The sequence below is a fragment of the Aptenodytes patagonicus genome, chromosome 1 (assembly GCF_965638725.1).
Source record: "Aptenodytes patagonicus chromosome 1, bAptPat1.pri.cur, whole genome shotgun sequence".
In the NCBI taxonomy this organism is placed as follows: domain Eukaryota; kingdom Metazoa; phylum Chordata; class Aves; order Sphenisciformes; family Spheniscidae; genus Aptenodytes; species Aptenodytes patagonicus.
Window position 1 is genome coordinate 195204554 of NC_134949.1, and position 24201 is coordinate 195228754.

The 24201-nt window shown below is 42.6% G+C and overlaps 1 protein-coding gene across 5 annotated transcripts; it reads right to left on the bottom strand.

Moving 5' to 3' along the window:
- Nucleotides 1-616: 616 nt before the first annotated feature.
- On the bottom strand, nucleotides 617-23857 carry RUBCNL (rubicon like autophagy enhancer). 5 transcript variants are annotated; one of them, XM_076363736.1, is made up of 16 exons: nucleotides 23801-23857; nucleotides 22841-22950; nucleotides 20562-20670; nucleotides 17526-18194; nucleotides 13047-13132; nucleotides 9659-9866; nucleotides 8670-8774; nucleotides 7339-7381; nucleotides 6842-6974; nucleotides 6291-6436; nucleotides 5419-5483; nucleotides 4089-4327; nucleotides 3244-3305; nucleotides 1821-1974; nucleotides 1607-1697; nucleotides 617-1097 (listed from the first exon to the last, which is right to left on the bottom strand). In XM_076363736.1, exons 2-16 carry the CDS (start codon nucleotides 22910-22912, stop codon nucleotides 985-987), a joined length of 2295 nt encoding a protein of 764 aa, XP_076219851.1. In that variant the 5' UTR covers nucleotides 22913-22950; nucleotides 23801-23857; the 3' UTR covers nucleotides 617-984. The 5 variants fall into 5 exon arrangements, with proteins under 5 accessions (XP_076219851.1, XP_076219842.1, XP_076219838.1 ...); XM_076363727.1 differs by lacking the exon at nucleotides 23801-23857 and adding an exon at nucleotides 23543-23593; XM_076363723.1 differs by lacking the exon at nucleotides 23801-23857 and adding an exon at nucleotides 23176-23437.
- Between the last annotated feature and the right edge of the window lie 344 nt (nucleotides 23858-24201).

The following is a 24201-nucleotide window of genomic DNA, read 5'->3' on the forward strand; positions in this document are numbered from 1 at the left end:
CCAGCGTGAGGAGGAAGGAGCAGCAGAGAGGAACTGTTACAGACTGACTGCAACCCCCATTCCCCATCCCCCTGCACTACTTGAGGCAGGGGAGAAGAGTTGGGAATGAAGAAGTGAAGTTGAGCCTGGGAAAAAGGGTGGGTGAGGTACGGGCAAGTTGTTGTTTTAGTTTTTGTCTTTGTTTCTCACCACCCTACTCAATTTCTAATTGGCAATAAATTTAATTTTCCCCAATTCGAGTCTGTTTTGCTTGTGACAGTAGTTGGTAAGTGATCTCCTTGTCTTGATCTTGACCTACGAGCTCTTCCATCTTACCTTCTCCCCCTGTCCTGTTGAGGAGGGGGAATGAAAACAGCTGGGTGGGCATCTAGCAGCAGGCCAAGGTCAACCCACCACAAGCTGTTGCATACATCTGTGTAAAAGAAACTTAAAATCCACTGGTTCACATTAAGCATTTACCAGAAGAGAATTTCAGATCAGCATCTGCCTAAAGCTTGCAGACAAGCTTGTTCTATTGTAGAGCTTTTGAGAGAATGATTTTGTACTTTACCACTTTTTCCTATTTCCAAAATCCGACACAGGTAAGGATTTCCAACACTCATTTACCGTCTATACATTATTTGCAGAATTACAGAGAAGAGTAATTTTTATATGGAAAAATACAATATTAAAAATCTTACATACAAGGACAAAACATAGTAACAAAAGGCTGCTCACAGAATTAACATCCAGTCTTTCTGTCACCAGTTAAGATGAAACTCCTTAAAATCCTTACAATGAAACTCACCTTTAGGGTGAGTTTTCAATAATATTAGTCTTCTTTTTCTTTTTTTTTTTTCCCTTTGTTTCTTTTAACCCCCCATAAAGGAGAGACACATTAAAAATAGTAATGTCTAAAACAACATTATTTAATTCTTAGTCAGGCACCTGAAGATTTGGCTTTGAGCATCTTCTGAAATCAGCAGTCATCAGAGGAATCCAGTTTCACGGAGGCACCAGTGACGGAGTTTCTGAAAGCGTCCTCCGAGCTGCAATCCGCAGACATTTGGGGCAGCCTCCAGACTCGAAGCATGCTTTGTGAAAGCATGTTTTGCACTCTGTTTATACATACAAGCAGTTTAACATTCAGGAAAAAACAAATTAAAAAACTAATCAATAGCTGTGTTCCTTCAAGGATGTTCTATCTAATTCACCCAAGTATAAAAGTAAACAGAAGCAGTGCAAGGCCGGGAAAACAACCACCACTGTAATAACTATGACTAAAGATTTTCATAGGATTCGCAAGATTTACAGTGAACATCGGGAAGATCTGATATAGCAGCAGTGTAACACTGTCCCAGGTGCTCTCTCATGCGTAGACCCAAAAAATAGCCTCCCCCTGCAGCCATAATTATGTTCAGACAAGTCCCTGGTTTTGCTCTCTGAATTCACTGATGCAAGACAGCTGCCACAGGCTGGTTTTCAAAGATACATGCTATCCACGGTTTTCAAATACACATGCATTCAGTAAAGCAAGTTCTCAATGTTTTCCTAAAATAAGTCCCAACAGTTTTACGCACCAACATCCCCCGAAGGAATAAAGAAAAATGTTTGGTCTGGAACATACCTGTGCACCTTTTGCATTTGGCAATCTGATATGGAAAGAGCAGATCTGCGCTCTGACAGAATTCACAGATAAACCCCTTCGCTTGACAGAGCTACAAAGACAGCAAAAGAGTCGATTTACTTTTAATCTAAGAAAAAATTATTTGGGAATGTCAGCAGGGATATTCCTCACGCTAGCAGCTGCAAGGACACTAAGAGCCCTGGCTTCTCCTTACCTCGCAACCATCCACATGGGAGGTGGAGCTCTTCAGAATATCTTTAAGAAGGGGCAGTAACTGCCCTCGTTTGATCTTCACCAGATCATCCAGTGAGAAGAGATGCAGCTCCTCTGTCAGGTGGCTGGGGACCTGTTCAAATTCTTTCAGTACACTGCAAAGAGAAAGAAAAACCAAATCAAGTTACAAAAAGTTGTTTTTCAAGAATATTTGAAGAGTAAGCCTCTTTCACTTCTCTAGTCACTCAGGTATCATACAAGGCAAGTTCATGCTAAATCCTACCTCCCCTCCCAATTTGAGATCACATTAATAAAACTGGAGGGTTTGGGATTTAGAGCAAAATGCCTGCTTTAAATGTGCATTCCTCAGGCATTTGAGCTGCCATGCACAGTTATCCCAGCAATTCTTAAATAATGTGCAAAGGGCTCTCTCCTACCTCAGGAACAGTAGGTAAAATCCCATATAGTATCTAATGCAATAAGCTAGGGTTATTTACTTTTTTTTGCAAAGAGAACTTTGAGGGTTTTTATCCTGCACAGGTCACTATTGGGTGAAACTATGCTTGTACTGAGCGGGTGAACACTGAAAATATAGCTATTACTTTTAAAATATCACTGATGTAGAAGGTACAGTGAGGATCCTAATGCTTATTTCTATAATGGAATCACAGGTGGTCATCCAGAAGAGAGACATTAAAATACATTTCTATTTAATTTTAGTGAACAACGTGTAATTGATGCATAAAAGAGGTCCATGTCAAAGAGAGAACAAAACCTACTTTTAAAGCTTGTTTTGTTTATGTCTGTTTTTAAAGAGTTCAGCAGTTCTGCAGTGAAGGTTTTATCATTCACATGTCTACCTATTAGTTATGCCCATAGTTTGGGAAGGTGAATACTAAAAATCTTTAATTTGCAGCAACAAGCAAGGTCATGTTTTGGTATTTATCACTTTTGGTTACTACTTTCATCTGAGTATGTTTATAAAATAAACTGAATCGAGCATTATGACAGATTTCTGGAAGAAATCTTTAAACTCTCAAGGAACACATTTGTTAATTTTTTTAGGTTTTTTTTTTTTTTTTAAAGACAAATCATCTCAGAGATATACATAAGTATCTTTGACCTTTTAAGAATGAGTGAGAACCTAAGAGACAGAGTAGGAAAAAATGCACACCTAACAAAAATCATTCAACTTTTAAAACCGAATGTCTAAGTATGTTACAAGAAACAGAAAGCTACCACATAAAACCTGTTCTTCACTCAACATTTGCAGTGCAATAGAAGGAAGCGTTGTTATCAGAATTTTCTCTAATGATCATATTAACTCATAAAACTGCACTCAAATGTCTCTAGAAAAGAAGGCTCCATAAACACCTTAGGTACATTTTATTAAGCTATTTTTCATGCATGATCATGGCCCATACCTTTCACCAAACCTGCAGGTTTTCAAAAGCTTTTTTAAATGAAAAAGCTGTTCTTGCGCCTCCTAAAAGATGAAGGGGAAAACCAAAACAATTTTAAATGAAAAGCAATTGCATTTATATAATCATAAGTGAGGAACACCACTATTTGAGTCAGCAACCCTTGCCAGTACATCAAGCCACACCTAAAAATAGGAACTTCACACTCAGCACAGAATTGAACAAATGGATTTTCTAACGCACGAAAGGCCAAGGAAGGCAAAGGCTACTTTTATTCACTGTCAAGGGAAGCAATTCCTAATGCTACAGACAGCTCCATGTCAGCACACCAAGATGCTAGACCCAAACCTATGTAAGAACAGGTAAGTGTCTCCTCAGCCAAGAAGGGAGTGCACGGCAACTTGTAATCTTCGGCAGAGCACCCTTCCTCAAGCTGTAGGAGGTACAGCCCTTAGATGAGCCAAGTTCTCTAATGGCCCACAAAATTAAGGAGTCATTCAAAACTTCCAGAGCTTTCCAGCAGCCAATTGCCAAGCGGAGGTAAATATTTACTGCAGGAGCCCAGCTGCCCCCCATGAACTAAAACTGGAAACCAATAAGGAAACGCCTCCCAAAGACAAAGAGGGAAATGAGACCTCTGGCATAGGTTGGGAACTTCTCCCTCCTGCCCCTTCATCTGTGAGGAGAGAGGGCAAGTCCCAGAAGCGGTGATGGGAGAAGTCTAAGTGCGGAGAAACCAACTCTGCCTCCTTCCCACATACACACATGGCAAAGGACAACCTGCCCTAAGGAGTTCTTCCCAAAAGTCTCAGACCCACAAATTCCCAATAAAAAAAGGCCACACTTACCTTCACCCTGTCCATTTCTTTACTTTTCACGTAGAGGGCTTTGTTAATACACAACACATTAAAAACTGGGTGCTGCCATATGCTGTCCAGAAGGTGTTTGGAGAAGTTGCATACGTAGTATTTTTTGAAGTCCCACTTCATCAGTATTCGGGCAGGAATGGAAGACTGGGCATAGCTGTGGCAGCAGTCACAAAAGTATTTCCCCAGGTAGTCACAATAGCGGAGTCTCCTGATATATTCTGCAGGCAGATAGCAATGAAGTTGTGAATATTTATGGGATGTATCTCTTGTCTGTATGCCTATTCTGTCTAAATAACTCAGATCTACTGGAGTGAGGGGCAAAGAATTTTTTTTATTTTAAGTACAGGGTTTTATTATTGTGGTAAACACAAGTACAAGGTCTGTACTTTGCATTAGAAGAGAAAGCTTTCCTCACTTCCACATTTGTCAGACTGAACTGATTATGTTTATCACCGTGAGATCTTAGAGAAACCATTGTTGCTCTACCTGCAAAAAAGACACAAGATAAAACACGCAACAAAATTCTTCCACCAAATGGAAAGACAAGCTGATCTTGGAGTCACATTTGCATACTACTTTTTCATATAGAGAGGTTTGTGGGTTTTTCCCAGCTACCTCAGCATCTCAGGTTTGCTCAAATTAATGTCCCATCACAGATTGTTGATACTTTACAGGCCATCACAAATGCTGCTCTTGTGTGAGCAGACCCAGAACAAGTCTTGAAAGCCACTTCAAAGATTTCTTAGGTAAGGTCTGGTTGTCAGACCTGTAAATCGTCATGATTTCAAGCAGTTCTCACAAAGTATCACAAATAAAACACAAGCAGGATTTTGTGATCAAGATTTAAAGAAAAGAAAGTTTTAAAAAGACACCCCAAAAGAGCAAACCCACACATTCCATAAGCTTGCATAAAGCTTCCATAAAGTCTCTTTTTAGAGACTTTTGGAAATGTGTAAATTGGCACAGAGAAAGAATTATTGAAAGAAACCATTAGAAGATGTAAAACCAGCACTTTCCAGCCTGGAAGCTTGATTTTTTAATAGCTTTTCCTGTTTTGTTGTTGACTGTCATGAATTTTTACTGTGTATGAGAAGGACATCTATCAAGTATTGTATTCTGTCTGCAATGAGAAATTCCAGGCAGTGGTAGGATCCCGCTGCCCATTTTATTATTGCAGGCACATCCAACAATGATATTTTCCTTCTAGCTCAGATAATTTTACAATTGTGGTACACCTATGTTGCTGAAGATTATAGCCTGATTACTACTAATGGATTTATTAGGTTTTTTCCCTTTTGGTAATACTTACTGCTTTCTATTGGGGTTCCACAACCAACACACGTGAAGTTCTGGGCAGCCACCACTGCATCTCTCCTGCATACAGAGGTAAACAGTTACACCTTTCAGCATCCAAAACACAGTTTAGTTAACGTTCTCCCAAAGTGCAAGAGAGCTACACTGGCACCACTGAAAATGCCCAAATTAGGAGCTGACTTCTACTCCTCCACATGAAGAAGGGGGTTCTGGAAGAAGATGCACATTATTATTTTAGTGAGTCTCTAAGCTATTCTGTGGAGAATATACCATCAATTACTGCTTCTAAATATAGCTTGTTGCAAGAATTAATTTATTTTCCATTTCTTAAGGTGGCATCAATATCAAGGGGGAGGGGGAAATCCACATCTGCAACTGAAAAAGCAACTGGACCTGCAACAACACAGGGAATTAGCCAGTTTGCCTGCTGTGTGCATTTAACAGCACTTTATGCAGAGTGAGACAGCAGTTTCCCCAAACACACACTGTTTTCTCCCCCCTTTCTGAAAACCTACTCCCCATAAAATATTAGCGGGGAAACTCTTAAAAATATTCTCCAGGTAGTCTCACAAAATGAAATTTTTAAGAGTCCAGCTAAGCACGCTGCCACCGTAACACCAAACGGTATGTGTATTATCACATGTAAAAGTGCACATGCCACGTCAATCAGGACGTGCCATCAGAGGGAAAAAGATACAATCTGCTTTCTAGCGAAGCTGGTGACAGCCACTGCAGAAGGCTGCACCACGCACTAGCTCTAACCTTAGGTTCTGTTAAATCACCCAGGCTCTTTCCATCAACTTCAGCAGGTTTTAGACAAATCCCCATGCTGTACTAAACGACAACGCTCAGATCCCTTAGACTTACTTGATTGAAGGGTGAATATTAAATATAATCTGCGATCTTGGTGGGGACCAGCCAGAAGATCCTCTTAATTTGGATATGATCTTTATTTCTTCAGCCAGATTCAAACTGGACTCAAGCTCTCTTGGAATCTCTTCTTTCAGCTCAGACTATTGGGAAAGACAAACTCGTGAAGATGAACAGCCCATCAGCTGGATGTATGTTAAATGCTATGAAACGTCTCCCTTCATAGTCCAGGATTTTAAAGTTCAGTTTTCACCTGCATGTAGTCCCCCTCTCAGTTAAACTCCCTTCTATCAGTCCAATAAGAAAGTACATCCCGATCGTTCACAACTGCACATCTTAGATGTGCTGAAAATTGCTAAAGAGAGAAGAAATTTTCTAAAAATTTATCTAAAGTGAACTAATAAGCTGTAAGTACTCGTCTGTATTTATTTTCTTTTTTTTTTTTTAAATGCAGCTTCCTCCTTTCCCTAACAGTGAAGCAGCTGCAGTGAGACAATGATTATTTGGGGAACCAAATAAAGAGCCCGCTGTTTTCGGCTCAGACTCACTCTCTGCTTAGATGAGCTCAGGCAACCAGACAGTTGAACTGCACAGTCTGTCTGCAACCAGTGTTTTCTGAAAGCTCTGCACAACTCCTGGGCTGTTGCTTCAGCAGAATTGCTGCCTGGTTCAAAAGATGATCTGAAAGTTAAGCAATACAGACAGTGAAAAATAGCAGCATGTCATCAGCAGCTCCGCTGCCTCTTCTGCATCCCTGAAAAGTTTTCTCCCATCCCTTCATTCCTATCCCTTTGCTTTGATACACCCAGGCCTTTGCAGAGCCACAGCCACCACCCTCCAGCGAGACTCCAGGACCAGAGAAACGCTCTACTAGGCCAAGCGCCACAGACATTTGCTGTCAAGCAGCATTCCTTTCCCTTCCTTGGGAGGACCAAATTTACCACTCCCACATCTTTCCCTGCCCTGGCAAGAAGAGTCACCAGAAAGCTGGTCAACAGAAAAGGTAGTGCCACCGGGCTATTATAGTAAAGGTACACAGCATTACCTTTCATCTGGGGCGACAGACAGATTTTCAAGGTCTTCAAGTTCTGCGGTAAAGGAGAAAATTTTATCAAGCCGTCTAAGAAACAAAGCTTCTGTTACTCAGCACTGTTTTAAATCTACTTTCTGTGTTACCACAGTGTCAGTTTCAAATATATTCATCTTTACAACACCCTTGCTGGATGTGGGAAATAACCTCAGCCCTGGTTGTAACACAGGCATAAGGAATCTTATCTCCTCTGCAGATCTCTGACATCCACTGATGAAGAGTACTCCCTAACAGCTATGCATCATATCATCACCATCAGCCTCCGTTCAAGAGCAGGAGAATTGGTAAGAAGAGACTAAGTGCCTGCTAGTCCAGGTCCAGCCAGAAAGCACTAGACGCAAATGATAATATACAGAACCAATAGAGTGCACATTAATTTTTTCAGACAGTGACAGATATTTGGAGACACCGATCACAAACGTGCCAGCTAACACTATAAGCAAGTTAGTAACAGGTGAGATGAATGGAATTAAAGCACACACTTCTTCATTATGTTTATATAGACAAAATATGCTTGTGCAGACAAGGTGTTCACATTGGTAGCATTAGTTTTGGCCACACATATTGTTGTGAAAACAAATGCTTCCCCATTCATACACGTCAAAATAACTCTTGCTACTAGAAATGCAGTTTTGGGAGCTAGTTCTTCATTCTTAGATTAGGAAAAGAGGAGGTGAAAAAATAAGCGAATCTCTAAAACCAAAGGGAGCGATAAAAAAAAGCATTTGTTAACAGGAAAAAATAAGAGAGAGGTTAAATGTTGCTCAGGCTACTTTTAAGGGTTTCTGTATATGTAAAAATCGGAAGGTAACCAAAGAAACTCAGGATGTCCTGAAAAGAAGCAGGGCACTGGTGACTATAAGGGGACAGTCTGCTCTAGTCCTGAAGCAGAGGGAGGGCTGCCTAAAACCTAATCAACCTCTTTAATTAGGAAATGACCATGTCCTAAATTCTCTCAAACAATGCTGCTATAGTTGGCTGAGGCTGTGCCAGTTTCACACTTTGCTCACCCACATTCATTGGGTTTAATCCTTAGGCATAATTTCAGTCCCTCAAACCAGCAAATGTATTATTTTGTAGAAAGGAAATCCTGCACCACACTGGTATTCTTCTAATAATATTAGAAAAAATTCTAATAATATTCTTTTAATAAAGAGTCATGCATACATCGCTCTTTCCATTTTCTCATGTTATTTCTCCTGCGATAACATCTACTAAGCCAAACGATGCAATAGATTCAGATGAACAATAGAGCTATTTGTGCAGTTATAATTTTAAAGTCTTACCAATAATTACATATTCATCCTCTGAGTCACTGTGGTAACGAAATCTGGTAACCTCATGATGTGATGGTAGATGCACTGGGGAGCTGACAGGCAGCGGAGCACAGCCTGTCCGGAACAAAGACACCACCAGTTAAACCTTTCCAGCATTTATAGAGTAGCTACAATTATATTTACATTTTTCTTCACTTACCAAAACTTCAGCACGCAGCCTGTATTTACAGAGCAATTTTATTTATTTATTTTTATACACACACACAGAAAGCCAATTCTTGGGAGTCTGTCATACAGCATGTCCCTCAGTTTCTTAGGAAGAAGCTTCTACAGACTAAACCAAAAGGTTTTATATTATCAGTGGTCTCTCCCCTTCTCACGTGCAAGCACACCATCCATTTTTCCCCACAAGTTATGTCATTTAGACTTTAGACTTAAGTTCCATCCCCAAGATCCGTATTACTCAAGACTAAAATCTACTTGAAAATGCATGTGCTGACTCAAGCATTATAGTGCCAGCAGCATTTATTATCTTGCCTCAAAACTATATGTGAATTAATACTCTGGGCAGTTTCACTCAAATCAGTTGCGTGGCCCGATCTGCATGCTGCAGAAGCACAGAAGGAAAGAGCCAGGCTTCAAGTCCTGCAAAAAAAGATTTAAGCAGAGAGAAAACCAGCCAACTACAGGCACGCTCTATGGAGAGTTGTGCTTGGCATGTGGCGCTTCAACCTTACATTTTCTTTTTCATGTAAAAGAGGGGGAAAAAAAAAAACCAACAAAACACAGATGTGAGCATTCAAAAGGAAGAATTTGACCCACAGGGAAAACACTTGTGGCATAATGATCCTGAGGGAAGGCAGCTCTGTTGAGAGACTCAAAGAAGGTGACAGAGGATTTGGTTCCAAGCAATGCTCAAATTATTTTAGTATTTTTTTGCACAAAAATAAATGGCAAAGGCTGTCAGACAAGGTTGCGTTATAGACTAAGTAGCTTGCCTTCATAACCACTGTCTGAAGAGGCAACGGAAGAATCAGACTTCTTCACTCCAGGGTAAGAAGATAACTCCGAATCAGTGTGACAGCTGCCATCTGATCCACTTGTTTCCTCCACACTCCAGGACTCTGCTTGTTGGCTTAGGATATTACACTTCATTTTTTCTAGTGATGCTATAATCATATCTGCAACAAAAAAGTGCGCGTTTTCCTGGACGCAAGATTGGAACACTCATTAGTACACAGCATATTTAATCTTTACTTAAGATGAAGTGAAATATATAATTTTTCCCCATACTTTTTCAACTCAAGAAATGAAAATGTAAGGCTATCTCACCTTTCATTTAAACACAAAAAAACCACCCCAAGGGCAATTCAGAGACAACATGCAAAAGGCAACTGCCCAGATAATTGCCTCACCCTTGATTAAAACATACAATTTACTTTTATCTTACCCATCTATTAGATAAAACCAAACTTGATTACATGCCTGACTGATGAATATGTATGCATTTTAGGGACATAGTCTTCTAGTTACACCGCATTATTTAGTATGCAAATGTGAATCCATGTAAACTATTTAATAGGATTTAATTTCAAGTCAGTGTGTATAAGCAGTTTTGCATGCACGCTAACTTGGATGGGGCCAGAAGAGGCAGGTTTTGAAGGGATTTTCAGGTGGTGGGTAGCACAGAAGCTAGTAAAATCCTTTCATGTGTTAGGGCAGTGAAGTAGGGAATATGCAGTGAGATAGCTTACATGGTCAACTCAAAGCTGCACAGAAAGTGTGATATGGGTAAGTGGGAACCTAGCTCCCCTGGTGTTCACGCTGCCTTAAATAAAAGGTAGTCATTTTAAAGCTTCACTGTGGCATTTCCCCACCAGACAACCCCTCCCCATGGTGTCCCTTACCATCTTGCCTGCCTGGATCACCCATCTTCTGGGAAAAGGGAATTTGTAAAGCCACCTCTGGCACCACTGAGACATCCAGACAAACCTGGAGCTCTCTGCCCCAATACCACTGCTGTATCCCCTGCTTCCTGTGGTCTAACAGAACATCCCACCAGCCCCACCTGTGCTACTGCTGCTGGCCTGGGCACAGCCTCCTAGCCCAGGCTCAGTTCAAAAGTGGATGCATCGTGAAGGGTTAGGTGCTCTCAGGTGCGTGGGTGAACACTCATGAGATGCCCAGGATACTCTCCCCCTCTCCCCTCAACTGCATCTGTTTGCACTGTGCAAGGCTAAACCTCTGCCTAAATTACCATGGCAGTACCTAAGGCTAGAGATTCTGAGTGCAGAATAATTAAAGCTTTCTAAAAAGTTGCTTATGCTCAGAAAATTGTACCACTCACATCTGTATTTGTGACATCCCCTACAACCTGTACGGAAAGCATGGAGAAAGACATCAGTGTTTAGAAATAGCTAAATCTTAAGGACTACAACAGACATCACTGCTTTCTTATTGTCCACAGCCAAACACATTTAAAAGAGATTAATCTCAACGTTAGAAAGAGCCCACAAGTCCTTGTAGGTGTTTGAACAGACTTATCTTTTCCCTAACAATAACTAACATCACTTGCTTGGTGCACAGTTTCTCCAAAGACAACTTTCAGTGAACTTCAGGATACACCATTAGCAAAGGAAAAAATTAAACAGCCTTTTTGCTTTTGGGAGATAAAGAGGACATCTACTCTGAAGATTCAAAAAGCCTGTGTGGCAGTGGTTAACCCCAAGTTAGTGGCAGAGCACAGCACATCAGCATATCCTGCTGATAAAAACAATTATGAGCTTATCTGAGAGTTGCAAATAGATGGAACAGGATACAGGCACTCCGGTACTCAGCATGACTCTATCAGCTTTCAGCTCTGCCTCCTGCGAGGTCCGTCACGCTAGGAAGCGGTCCCAACTCAGCTGTGACACACCAACCTTCTTATTTCTCTTCCCTCCCACTCGCATCAGTGGAAAGTTCCCCTAGAATATCTGACCCATCTCCTTCCTGGCACACAACTACAACTCTCAAGACTTGCTGACACTACAAGTACCTTAGTTTTCAGTCTCCTAAGTTTCAAAGAGATTATTTCACAACCTGAAAATGTTTTTGGTTTGGGTTTAGTTTAGTTTTTTTAAAGGCAGCCTCAGTCTCAGTCATAATGGACCGAGTTCTTGATATCTTTTAACCTGTAATCACATCAGACCCCAATCATCTGCACAGGAGAAGTAGCTGTTGCGATCTTGCCTCACTCAATAGTTCTCAGACTGTGGTTTCTAATCCAGATATCTACTCACTGGTCTCCTGGTGACTGAAAGCAAATTACTTCGGTTTTGGTTCCCACGTTACAGACGGAGAAACATCACCTCCTTTCTGAAACATCTTTCACAAAAAGCAACATGAAAAGCTAGTTCACAAGTTTGTTGGGTTTTGATGTGTGATTTATTGGCGGTTTTTGGTTTGTTTTTTTTTTTTAAATGCACCTCAGGGACGCTGAGAGCTTCAAATCAAACGCAGAACTTGCCACTCCAGTAAAACCAGTGCTATGCACAAAGATGATTACCCCTTGAGCCCAGGACATGGGACCACGTGCACATCCACAGTCCAGCAAAAAAAAAAAAATCCCCTTTTCTAGGCACATTTTTAAAGCTCTTTTGTATTAAATCCTACTCATTGCAATAACTAATTATAACATTAACCCCTCTTTTCCAATTGTTAGAAAAGATGAACATTTAGCACACAGCGTTATGTGTGACAGCATTATCTTCTCGTATTTATCTCTGTTTATAAGCTCAAATGGGCTGCCCACCTGGCAACACACCTAAGACCATTTGGACCCCTTAGGCAAATTAGAAACCATGAGAAACCACTTAAATTACTGCAGATGTTACAGTTACTGTGCTTGTTATTCATATTGTAATTCCTTTACAGCAAGCTCACATGCTTATCATAAGCACACACAAAAACCCCAACCTCTCCCTATCTCCCGATAGTAAAAGCATGAGGTAAATCCCATCTATATGCATGTAGCTGCAACAAATTCTACATAACATATTCTAACGTAGCTTTAAAATGACTATAATAATCTTAAAGTTTGGTCTCAAGGAACGTGTGGGAAAATGATGGAATGAAAAGTGGAAATGTATAGTGTTCTAAAATATTTCCATTATTTTAAAATAATTAAAATATTTAATTAATGTATTAAGAGTAAAAATAAATGAAGAAATAGGCATTTTAGGTTTGTAGGTTCACCCACAGAGGGGAAGAAGAGGGAAAATACAGTATTTGTAAAGATTAGTCCATCTATCAGAAAGTTGTGTTATTGAGAAACGCCTCCTGTCATTTGGTTTTGCCACTATAAAATGGAAAAAACATTATGACAATAGTCTTTGTTGTCCTCACCTTCTCCACATCTTCTGGAAGCATGCAGATGTCCTGCAACGAACGATTCAAGGGTATAGCACTTATGTTCAAAGGAGAAGTAGAACCTGTGGGTGTAACAAGAACTTTTATTAGTTATTTCTTCCTCTGCAGCTCCCAGGATGTGTGCAGGGTGATTTCCAGAAAGCAAAGCAAACTTTCTTTCCCAAAACTGAACGCCGTTAGGGCTGGAGGTTGTGGTGGAAGTTAAGGAGAAGGAGAGAGAGATGTGAGGAACACGTTGGCATTTGAACTACCCCTGGCAGCCTGAAGCATGAGTATGAACTACCAGGGAAACACAGTTCAAATGCCGTGTGGTGACAGCACCACCGCGCTCCCAACACCAGCCCTCTCCCAGCTATGAGCTACAGCCTGAGCTGTTGGGGACTGTCAGAGCCAGAACCTTGGGCTGGGATTACAGTGATGCTCTGCAGTTTGCAACACAGCCAGCTAACACTGCTCTCTGCTCATTCACAATAGCTGGAAGAAAAAGAAATCTCACTGCTGTCTGGGCATCCAGAGAGATGCATCAGCCTTAAAAGATTCCCTGAATCGCTGCTGGTATTGTGTGACTACAGACAGTTTGGAAAAAGCTTTGCCATTTTTTTTCTGTATCTCAAGAAAATCTCCTTCCTGTTTCCAAATGCAACCCATACTGCATGGTAATACGTACAACTGGGGCAGACGCATTAGCCACAGTACTCCCTGCTTCCTAGAACAGCTGTTTTGTTTTCCTGGCATTTGCTGCTGAGTATGATGAGCATGTGAAACAAAATTCATCTCTTTTTCCCCGTTAAGAACTTTTCACTATGCAGCAGGGCACGCATCTGGTTTTCTATAGATGTACCATGGATTGCTTTTTATATATAAATATATATATAGTCACAATCTTCTTCCCCAGAGAATTGAAGGTGTGAGATCATGCCCTCATGTTTTGTTTTCAAAGCACTCACAACTACTGCTACAAGAAATTTGCTGGAAGGATGACGAAGATTATATTTCATGTCTGTGGATGTACACACTAATGAGATATGAAAGGAAATGGCTCCTGGTTGTTTTTTAGGTTTTGTTTGTGGTTTTTTTGTTTGCTTTGTTGTTTTTTTCAAACACTGACTGGCGCTTGTTTACTACTTCTTCTTTGGCCTTATAACCAAGCGATTTCTCTGTTTCACTGTGGTGATGTTTACAGGACAAAACAGACCATATCTAAATGCTACCACCACACATTGCATTTAAAGCCATTACAGATAACAGGGCTTAATCAATGGCTCTTTGTTAAAAAAAAAAAATGCCACTCCTAAATTTGTTTAAAAGTCACAGAAAGCATAAAGAGGTCCCACAAAACATGAGAATAATTTATGAAAACTTTTTATCCAGCTAAAGGGCACTGACTCTCAGGCCTAGTTTAGATTCTTTGCATTGCCTTATTTATAGAAACCATGTTATGCTTCCCTGAGAATCAGTGACATCAGGCTGGAAAGTCAATACTGTGCTCAAGCACAGTGAGACAGATGTAGTGTTTTTGTACAGAATTATTAATACCTCCGTTGTGTATACCATGGAGGAAAAATGGAAAGGCTGACGATCTGACTTTTCAAAACAGATTTAATCACCTAATTAGGTTATTTTCATCCCTATTTGATAATTCATCTTACTGGATAAGCAGTGTGCAGGGAGTACAGGTAAGCGCTAAAAGCTCTACAGCTTGGTAAAAGCCTACATTCCCATCAGTTAAGATAACAAACATTACTCTCTGAACTAAAAATAAGCAGAAATAAGGAAATGGGAAAATTATTCCCTTCTCTTTAAAATGTAAGATGCAATTCATCTTATATATCATTTTGAAATCTAATGGGGGCTTCCTCTCTTGCATCTTTAAGTGAAAAAAAAAGTAAAGTGCAAAGGAGCAAGGGGAAGGAGCCCAGCGCATCCAGCAATGGGACGCAACTCTGGATCTGATGCAAAAAATAATCTGGTTGCCCTTCTGCTCCTGAGCACTGTTGCCTGAAGGCTGCTGCGGCTGGGGAAGAGCCCTCAAGAGTGGCAAAAGGAAGCAACCTTGGTGCACACCAAGGTTAAAAGCAAGAACAAGCCCTGTGAACTGCCAGTGACACACCAGCCACAACAAAGCCCCCAGAAAACACCAAATTCAGTCACAGGCTCTTCATTAACAATGACGGAGCCTTTTCAGAAGGTTGCATGAGGCCACCGGAGAATAGCCCTTAAAAGTATGAACAAGTCCTTACAGGAGTCTCGCAGGACCAGCAGAAAATCCCACTGAAAAAAATTATTCTGATTTAAGTCATCTTACGTCATTTTCTTATGTCTTGTGCATTCCTCACCAATTCTCTTGCAAGAAACGAAACTGAGAAACCACCACCTCTGAGACAGCAATGGAAAGGATGGCAAGTCAGGAGATGCTCTTGTGTAATTCCTGCCTTCAAATTAGGCATTTTATTTCTTCTTTTTCAGTTTGCCATTTGCTTTTCCCATCCTCATAGTCCTGCACAATGCAGGGGAGAATGAGACCTCACACCCCCCACCCCAGGCTACCCAGTGGCAAGTTAAATGGCTGGAAGCAACAAGGAATGATGAAATGCAGAAGTTTTCACTTTGTACAGAACAGACCACAGTCTAATGCAGACAGAGCCCACCACGTTACGCAGTGTCTAACAGGATCCCAGGTTCCGTGAGAAGTATTTGTTAGTAAAATCAAGGACGCTATTTCTTCAGTCACCTGACTGCCGTATTCCTCCATTTGCTTTCTGGAGAGCCAGCAGCGTTACTGACCCAACACAAGCTTGTGACACGTCCTCCTCGTGCCAGAAGATCGAGTCACACATGATTTATTTGTTCTTTACACACATGCTTCGTGGTCGCTGCTGACACCGAGAGCCTGGGCTGTTTTTTCCAGACCCGGCTACCCAAACCTGCACGACTGGCCCCAGCCAGCTCCAACCACCAGGTGTGGTTTCCTTCTCCCTGACGGGCACCTCTCAAACACATGGGGCCAAAACACTCAGCAGAAGGAAACAACCATAATCATCACCATACTAACTGTTGACAACATCCTATCCCAGATGACAGAGTTATTACTGTTAAAAGCTCCCAGTCCTGCAACAGCACGTGCCTATTTGAGATCTCTCTGCTGTTTTGAGGCCTTGGAGGAGCTCTTGGTGAATAGCTAGGAAGGACCAGAGCTTGGAAGTAGAGCTCAATGGAGTGTCACCACTAGGACTACTATTGACCAAAGGAAGAAAAGAAAAAAAAAAAAAAAAAAAAACAAACAAAACACAAAAAAAACAAAAAACAAAACAAAACAGCCTTTGCCATTTTTATTTATAATACAAAGGCAGGCTGAGTGCTCCCTGCTGCTCACCTTCTTTCCAATAGAAAATCAGGACTCGGTTGCACCATCTTTCCAGGGCTCAGTATCTAGTAAGAATAAGCCCTTAGATACCTGTAACACCCTTTATGAATAAAATAAAAATGCTTCATCTCACTGTAACAAAGGCTGTTCGTATCAACATTAGGTATTAAACATGAGGGGATTGTTCTGCTGTCCCAGACGAGGAGCAGGGACCCTGGCCTGCAGCCCAGGAAGGCTGGCGCACCTCCCAGAGGCACACGCAGCCCTGAGGCCAGGCCAGCCGCTCCGCCAGCCATCTTGGAGGCACTGTGCTGAACATCCCACCTGAACAGGTCCTCGCCTACGGACCTGTGCTGCCCTGAGCCCCTTGCCAGTGCAGGAACAGGAGAGGCACCCTTTGCCAGCAGCCCTCAGTCTGCATTTCTTCACAGACAACATGCGGGATATCCATACGGGCAGAAACTGGTGAGGGGTAAAAAGATCCTGATCTGCATCGGATGGGGCTATGTGTCTCTGAGATGGCAGGTGCGCTTGGAAAGGGGAAGAGGAAGAATAGTCCCGCTCTGGCACAAGCCAATTGAGTCATAACAAGAATGGATGGATGTCAATGCCCTGCCTCCAAAACCCCAGAATCAAAGGTCTCCCTCTCCTCCAGCTCACCTCAAACACAAGGAGATGTCCTAGGGAGCCCACACACACTCATGAATCACTACCAAATGCCCAGATCCACGCTATCTGCTTTTGGGAGAAGGGTAACAGTGAGGACAAGACAAAGATCGTGGAAGCCTCATCCAGTGGATGTTCTACATTGCTCACAGCTCAGCAATTTTTACATTTTACCGAAGGTTGCATATTACAGAAGCACTTCTGTGTCATAAGACAGACGACTACCGCAAGCATAAGTGTCTCCCGTTTCACCGAGTCCAACCCTCTGTTTCTCCTTCATTTTTAAGCTCTTTCTCTCCCCTCTCCTATTTTGAATTACAGCATTTGTCTAATTTGCAATCACCATAAACAAGGCCCATTTCAACTACAGTTGTCTTTTCTAGCACAGAAATCTTAAAAAAAAAAAAAAGGACCTGTAAAGTTACCTGTTCGATTGACTGGCTCCGACTGGGAAAGTCCACTGGGAGAATTGCTGTCACTGCTGCTGACGGGTGCAGGCTCTAAAGCATCAGGGTATTTCAACAGATCTGCTGTCTTACCAACAGTTGAATCAGGAAGAAACCTTGTGAAAGTCAAGTCTCGTTCAGGGGAGGTATAACGTTCTTTTCCAGAACACACAACAGCTGATGTGACAGTGCCTCCTGTTAACGTCACCTGCGTAAAGCAGTCACGCTTCAGAGGGGACACGTCCAAAAGAGCGAAACCATTCAAGGAGGAAGCAGCAGGATCGCCGCCAGAGTAACGGGGACAAAAGAAAGTATCCAGCGAAGGTTTAGAGGAATCGCAGCACGTGTTGTCCCAACATGCCCGGTGCCTTGTAAACCGAATGTCTGTTTGCGTACAGGCAGTGTTGTGATGTGCAGAATCACTGTCACTGTCGTCATGGCTATCCCCATCACTGCTTTCTTCCCACCGTTCCACATCACTGTCCAGATGCTCAGCTCCCTGCATTCTGGTCTGCTCCAGCACCAAAGAGGGCTTCAAACCAGATGCATTTAAAACAGACACGAGAATGTCTTTGATAGCTTCAGCACTGTCTGGGTACGATCCAAAACTTCTGGCATGTCCAATCACTGCTGGCCTTGAGTATTCGTCTGTTCAGAAAAGGGAAGAAACCAAGAGGTTAGGAAACAATCCCAAACAAAAAAAAAAAAAAAAATTTAATTTACAACATGAATAAAATGCAATTATGTTTAACATGGGCGAGAAGAAAGGGAAGAACTGACTTCACGCACCACACTCTGCTGCCTCTTCCTGCAAGAAAGCTCTTGCTTTCTGCAGTCAGGAAGCAATTCTGTCGTTGATAAGGCTAGGTAATAAACCAACAGTAAAGTATGCTGCTGCTAGCCAAACGCAATTAGTTAGGACTTTAATGGTGACTGATTGTCAGCGTGCTCAAAAACATCATTGTTCTACAAAACTGGATGAGGTACAGTTGCCGGTACAGGTACTGGTTCTATTGCCAGTAAAAGAGAAGGTCACATTATAGCAAGACATAGGGAGTACCAATACAGCAGGAAGAAAAAAAAATATACACTTACTAATAAAAGGTCACATGCTTGTGTGTTTCAGTTCGGTCAGACACTCCTCCTCATGAGGAAAAGGCTAAAGTAACCTTCAGTCCATTATTCATAAGGGTGGCAACATTTACGTGAACCCATAAAGAAAATTAGTTCTGTCACAGCGAGTTCATTATAATGCCTCTGAAGGAATCAAAAATACTGCCTGCCAAGGTCCTACATAATCTACTGCAAAACTACAGTTCAATAGAAAATGGGAATACTGCTTTTAGTGGCGAACATGGCAACAGTAGCGTGATGCAGAAGTGTGCGCTGCAACCAGTAGCTATTCAAGAATAAATTGAAGTCCTATACCTTGAACAAAAAGCCTCACAGGAACTGCCATCACCCAGGCAATGGACAGATTAGACACAAAGTCTATGTTCAAGAAGAAACTATCAACCACATCGTGACAATGAAGTTAACGACTGTCTCCTTTGGGGAAGATAAGTCGGTTGTAAAATTCTAAGAATAGACACAATCAAGAAGATTCATTTCCAGGGCAAAGAACTCTTAGTTAGGACCACGAGGAATGTTAAACAACACTGGTGAAAAAAGCAGCAAGTCTTGCAGACTGCAGACTTTGCCCGGAGGTTACTCTCCTTGGACATATCTCAGTGGAAAACAGTAAACCTCTCCACAAGTCACTCACCTGGAAGCCAGCAGGCGCTCAAACTGCATGATAAGAAAGTTTACTAATGAAGGGATCAAAACCAAAACAAAACCCCCCACGTACTTTGGAAAAGCAAGTCTATATAAAAAGCAGTCCTCATCAAGAAAAAGCCAAAAAAAATATTAAAGAACATCACGTATAAGCTATACTGCAAGAGCTGCTAGCAATGCTGTCCTAGTAAAGCCAGGTCAAAATTAGCTGAAGAGCTCAGTGATTGGGACCAGCCACCTCCCACTTACCACGACAAAGCTCTTGCAGAAATAGCAGCAAAACTGCACATTTTACTGGCTGCACTTGCAAAGAAACACCTTGCTAATGTAGCCAGCCATGGCAGCGTAAGGCCAGGAATGGGAAAATAAAAGCTAGCTGACTTTCAAACAAACATATTTTAATCTTTTCAGGAAAAGAAAGCAGTTTTGGTAACTATTGATAGGTCAATTGCACGGGAATACCTTAACCAGGGCTGAAAACAGCATCTTTTCTGTGCAAGACAAAACATTTAGTCTTACTGTTTTCAACTGTTCTGCTCTCCTACTGCAAAGCTCATCCCAACAGCCTTTCCATGCCCTCTCATCCTTCGTCATCTCCACTACTCCAGCATCATAGAGCATCTCTAGTACTAATCATATAACCATGCTGACTTACTCTGCTAAATACTTGTTCTTAGTAGATTGTAAGAGAAAAAAGAACAAGTTTTAAAAATTTAACTCATGCTTCTGCTCTGCCAAGCTTAAAAAAAAAAACAAAACAAAACACACACCACCAACAAAAAAACCCAAACAAACCAAACCCCACATTTTAAGCTACTACCAGAAATAGGTTAGTTCCAATAAGAAAACCAAACAAAAAAACCCCTCAAGTTCAGTTTTGCAACTGATACTCATGTGAGTAATTATGGTAATCTGTTAAAATCTGAGAAACTATTTCTTGAATGAACAAGGAGTTAACCTGCCAAGAATCATCTGAGCAGTTCAAGTATTTCACTCGAGCACTCAAAATGCCAGCATAACTAAAATGGCCAAACTACCATTTAAAAGGCAAAAAAACCCTGTACTTTCAAACTGTATAATATACTTTGATGTTGTCCCATCTTCAAAGCCAATAAGCAAGGTTCCCTCTCCAACCAGACTATACTTGTTTAGTACACACAAACATCGACAGCTTTTGCTAGCAGTACATGCACCAGCAAAGCTCCCCAGAGGGAGGCATTTTAGAACAAATTGGCATACCTGAGAGAACGGAGATTTGAGGTGTCGGAGCAAGGCAGCTAATCCTCGCTGAGGGATTTGAAGAATACACTGACTCGGTGAAAGCCACCTTTAGGCCTTCGTGGTTTAACTAGAACAAGAACACACGGGCAGACAATTTGATTATAAGACAACCGTACTCTGGTAATGATACCCCCTGTCTCACAGTCATCCCAGTAGGAGGAACACCGTGCTAACGCCTGCCAACAGTCACCTAACCAGTGCCTATATTTCTGGTTGTCTGACAATCTCCCCAGAAGCATGCACCGTCTGAAGCGCACTGGCATCCCAACTCTGCATCTTGCATTTCACTCCAGAAGGCAGGTGACCAAAAGAAACTCTCCATGGTAGGAGAATTAAACATGTGCATAAAGCATATACGAGACAAAATGCTGAATCAGATATCTATGTATCTGTCAAACAACAGCAATGAAGTGGAAAACAATTCAAGGAACCACCCATCTGTAGCTGGAAGCATGAGCCTGTTTAGATGTATACAAGCTGTGAGCTAAATCTATGAGGCCCCAACTCCACAAGCACCTGATGCATGTGCTGCTTGGTCTCCCAGCTGTATCATCAACTGGGAGCAAGCATAGTCACATAATTACGTCTGCCTAATTTGATAGAACATAGTACATGTGGTTCACATCAGTAATGTGGTTGGCCCAGCATAAAGCAAGAAGCAACACAAATAGATAAGACTTGACCTGGCATACAGCCTGCTAGTATAAGCTGACAAAAATTTTGACTGCATCTGAACTGACTGAGCAGGTTTATACCAGATCAGCATTTCACTTTGTGCAGTCATGACGCTTCCAATTTGGTAATTCAAACCCCAAAGCCGGATTTACCATATTGTCAAACCAGCGTAAGCTGAACCAGAGCAAGCAGTTTAGCGCAGATACTGAGGGGCTAATTCCAGCCAGGGAGTAAGATACACTCAGGACAGCAAAGCAAGAGGTCTCCTCCCCAAGCTCACAAATTCCTGTGAGGGTCACACATTCGTCTCCTGCTCCCTCTCCACTGCCTCAAGTATGTCACGGACCTGCAGAGCACATCACAGAAACCACGGAAATCAAAGGGGTGCGCTGCTCCGATGGGCGCATCATTAAAAGGCACTTAACCAAGGCGTACCTCGTGCCTTCTCCCCACTCACAGACATCAGAGAGACGTCTCCACACAGAAATATCCCCAGGGTGCCTCTCGCCCTCCCCTGCACCCTGTGATCCCATACAAACAGAAGGGAGTTAAAAGGTGTGTTGTCCTCTGCCACCCTGTGTTGACCTCTACGTTCCCCATGTGGTCCCGTGGGACAGCGAGGTGACTCAGAGAGCAGATCTAGTCCAGATACCCTTCAGACTCACGGAAAGCAGAAGAAATTAAAACCCACATAGAATTTCCCTTTTAACTGAAGAAGAATATTTCGGGCCAAAAATAGGATGCTGAATTTCAAATATTTAGTGTTTGATTATGCCAGTGCTTAGAAAAATACTCTTTTCTGTATCTGATAGTGCTTTCTTTTTCCCTCTGCACTAATTTGGAGAAATCATCGCGTAGGCAGGCTTTATACATATAAATATCATATTGTCGATATTACTGGATAAAGTAGTTCTCACAGGAACTCATTTTTTATTAATTACTTTTATTTAAAAGAAAAATAGTCTTCAATATCAGCAATTAACAGACTATCTCTTAGGATGCAAGTATCACAACTGCCTGACACGAGGGTGAATGCAAGTACTTTATCAGTAAGCGTAAATATTAAGAGTGCTAAGCTTTAAGATTTTATCTTTTTTTAAACAACCCTCCCATCTCTTAGATCTTATCAGAAGCAACCGGTGTTCTGAGAATTAGGATAAAAGATTTCCATTTACTTTCAAGATGTTACAATTTCAACTATATCACAGATTGGGAAAAAGAGCTCCTTTAGTATTTAACTATCAAACTAAAAAAGAAAAAAAAAAGAAAAAAGCGATTAAAGAGCACTTATAAGGAAATATGACAACAGACATGCATTAAAAGTACAACACGCTGCCGTAACTACTAAAAACCACTGACAGTTGGACATTTTTCACAGCATGAGTCAGCCTTTCCCCCCCCCCAATATTGGGACTGTATTTCCAAAATTAACTCCGTAATGAAACCGCCAGCATTTAAAAATATTTACCACAACCACTGACAACTAAAAGCTATTTTTTGAAAAAAGTCCCCCCAGCTAACGAAAACACTGAGCCAACATTCAGATGCCTTCCTCGCCTTACCTTTCTAGAGTGGGGGTGCTTGAAGACTTCTGTTCTGCTGTAGCTGGCTAGAGCTACTGCACGGAGAGACATGATGGGAAAACATTCATTTTTTTGCTGTTGTTAAGTACCTGGAAGCAACAGCGAAAGAATTACAATCACCACCACGTTAACCGCGATTCTCCATGTGTCTTGCAGACTCTACATTTAACATTCTGAACTCTTTTCGGTCTTGATTTTGCATGCCTGTAAGCTTACCCAAAAGCAGAGCTCAGCAACAATGGAAATCTGCGTTAGAAAGAGCCTAATTTAGAATTAAAAAACAAAACAAAACACAACACAACGGGAATGCCTACCACAGGCATAAGAGGAATGCATTGATCTGTCGTGCCCCGCAGTTTGTTGTAAAAGGAGGAAGAAACGGAGCGGACTCGGCAGCAACGAGGTCCCCGCGCTCCGGCTCCCTAGCAGAGAGGCTGCTCTCCCCCCGGCGCCGGGCAGGGGAAGGCACCGGCGGCGAATAAAACCCGGCGTTTTCCTCCCGGCACGGCGCTGGGAAGCCGCGTAGCCCTTCACACGGAGGGGCTCAGCCTGCCGGACAGCTTCGGAAAGCGTTTAATCCGGAGAGAGGCACCGAAACATCCCGCCGCCCCAGCGACGCGCACCACGCGCCCTGCACAACACCGGCCTCCCTCCCGCCCGGCCCCGGCTCCCCGTCCCCACCTGCAGGCGCGGCGCCCGGCTCCTCCCGCTCGGCGAGCAGCGCTCCCGCCCGCCGGGACACAGCGCGGGTCCCGCCACCTCCCGGCGAGGGGCGGCGCGGCCGGCCCCGGGGGCGGGTCCCTCAGCCAGCGTGCAGCCACCCGGCTCTCTGGTAACTGAAGGCCAGCCCTCGGTGCCGCGGCACGGCTCGGCGAAAGCAAAACCCAACAAAACCAAACGGAACCAAAACAAACAAATCCAGACAACAACAAAACCCACCTGTGAGGAGCGGCTCAGGACTCTGGGTTTGTCTGGTTTGGAGAAAAGGAGGCTGGGGGGCGACCTCACTGCTCTCTGCAGCTTCGGGAGGAGGGGAGGCGGAGAGGGAGGTGCTGAGCTCTTCTCCCTGGTATCCAGTGCCAGGACGCGTGGGAATGGCTCGAAGCTGCGCCAGGGGAGGTTTAGACTGGACGTTAGGAAGCATTTCTTTACCGAGAGGGTGGTCAAACACCAGCACAGGCTTCCTAGGGAGGTGGTCGATGCCCCAAGCCTGTCAGTGTTTAAGAGGCATTTGGACAATGCCCTTAACAGCATGCTTTAACTTTTGGTCTGCCCTGAATTGCTCAGGCGGTTGGACTAGGTGATCGTTGTAGGTCCCTTCCGATTGAAATAGTCTAGTC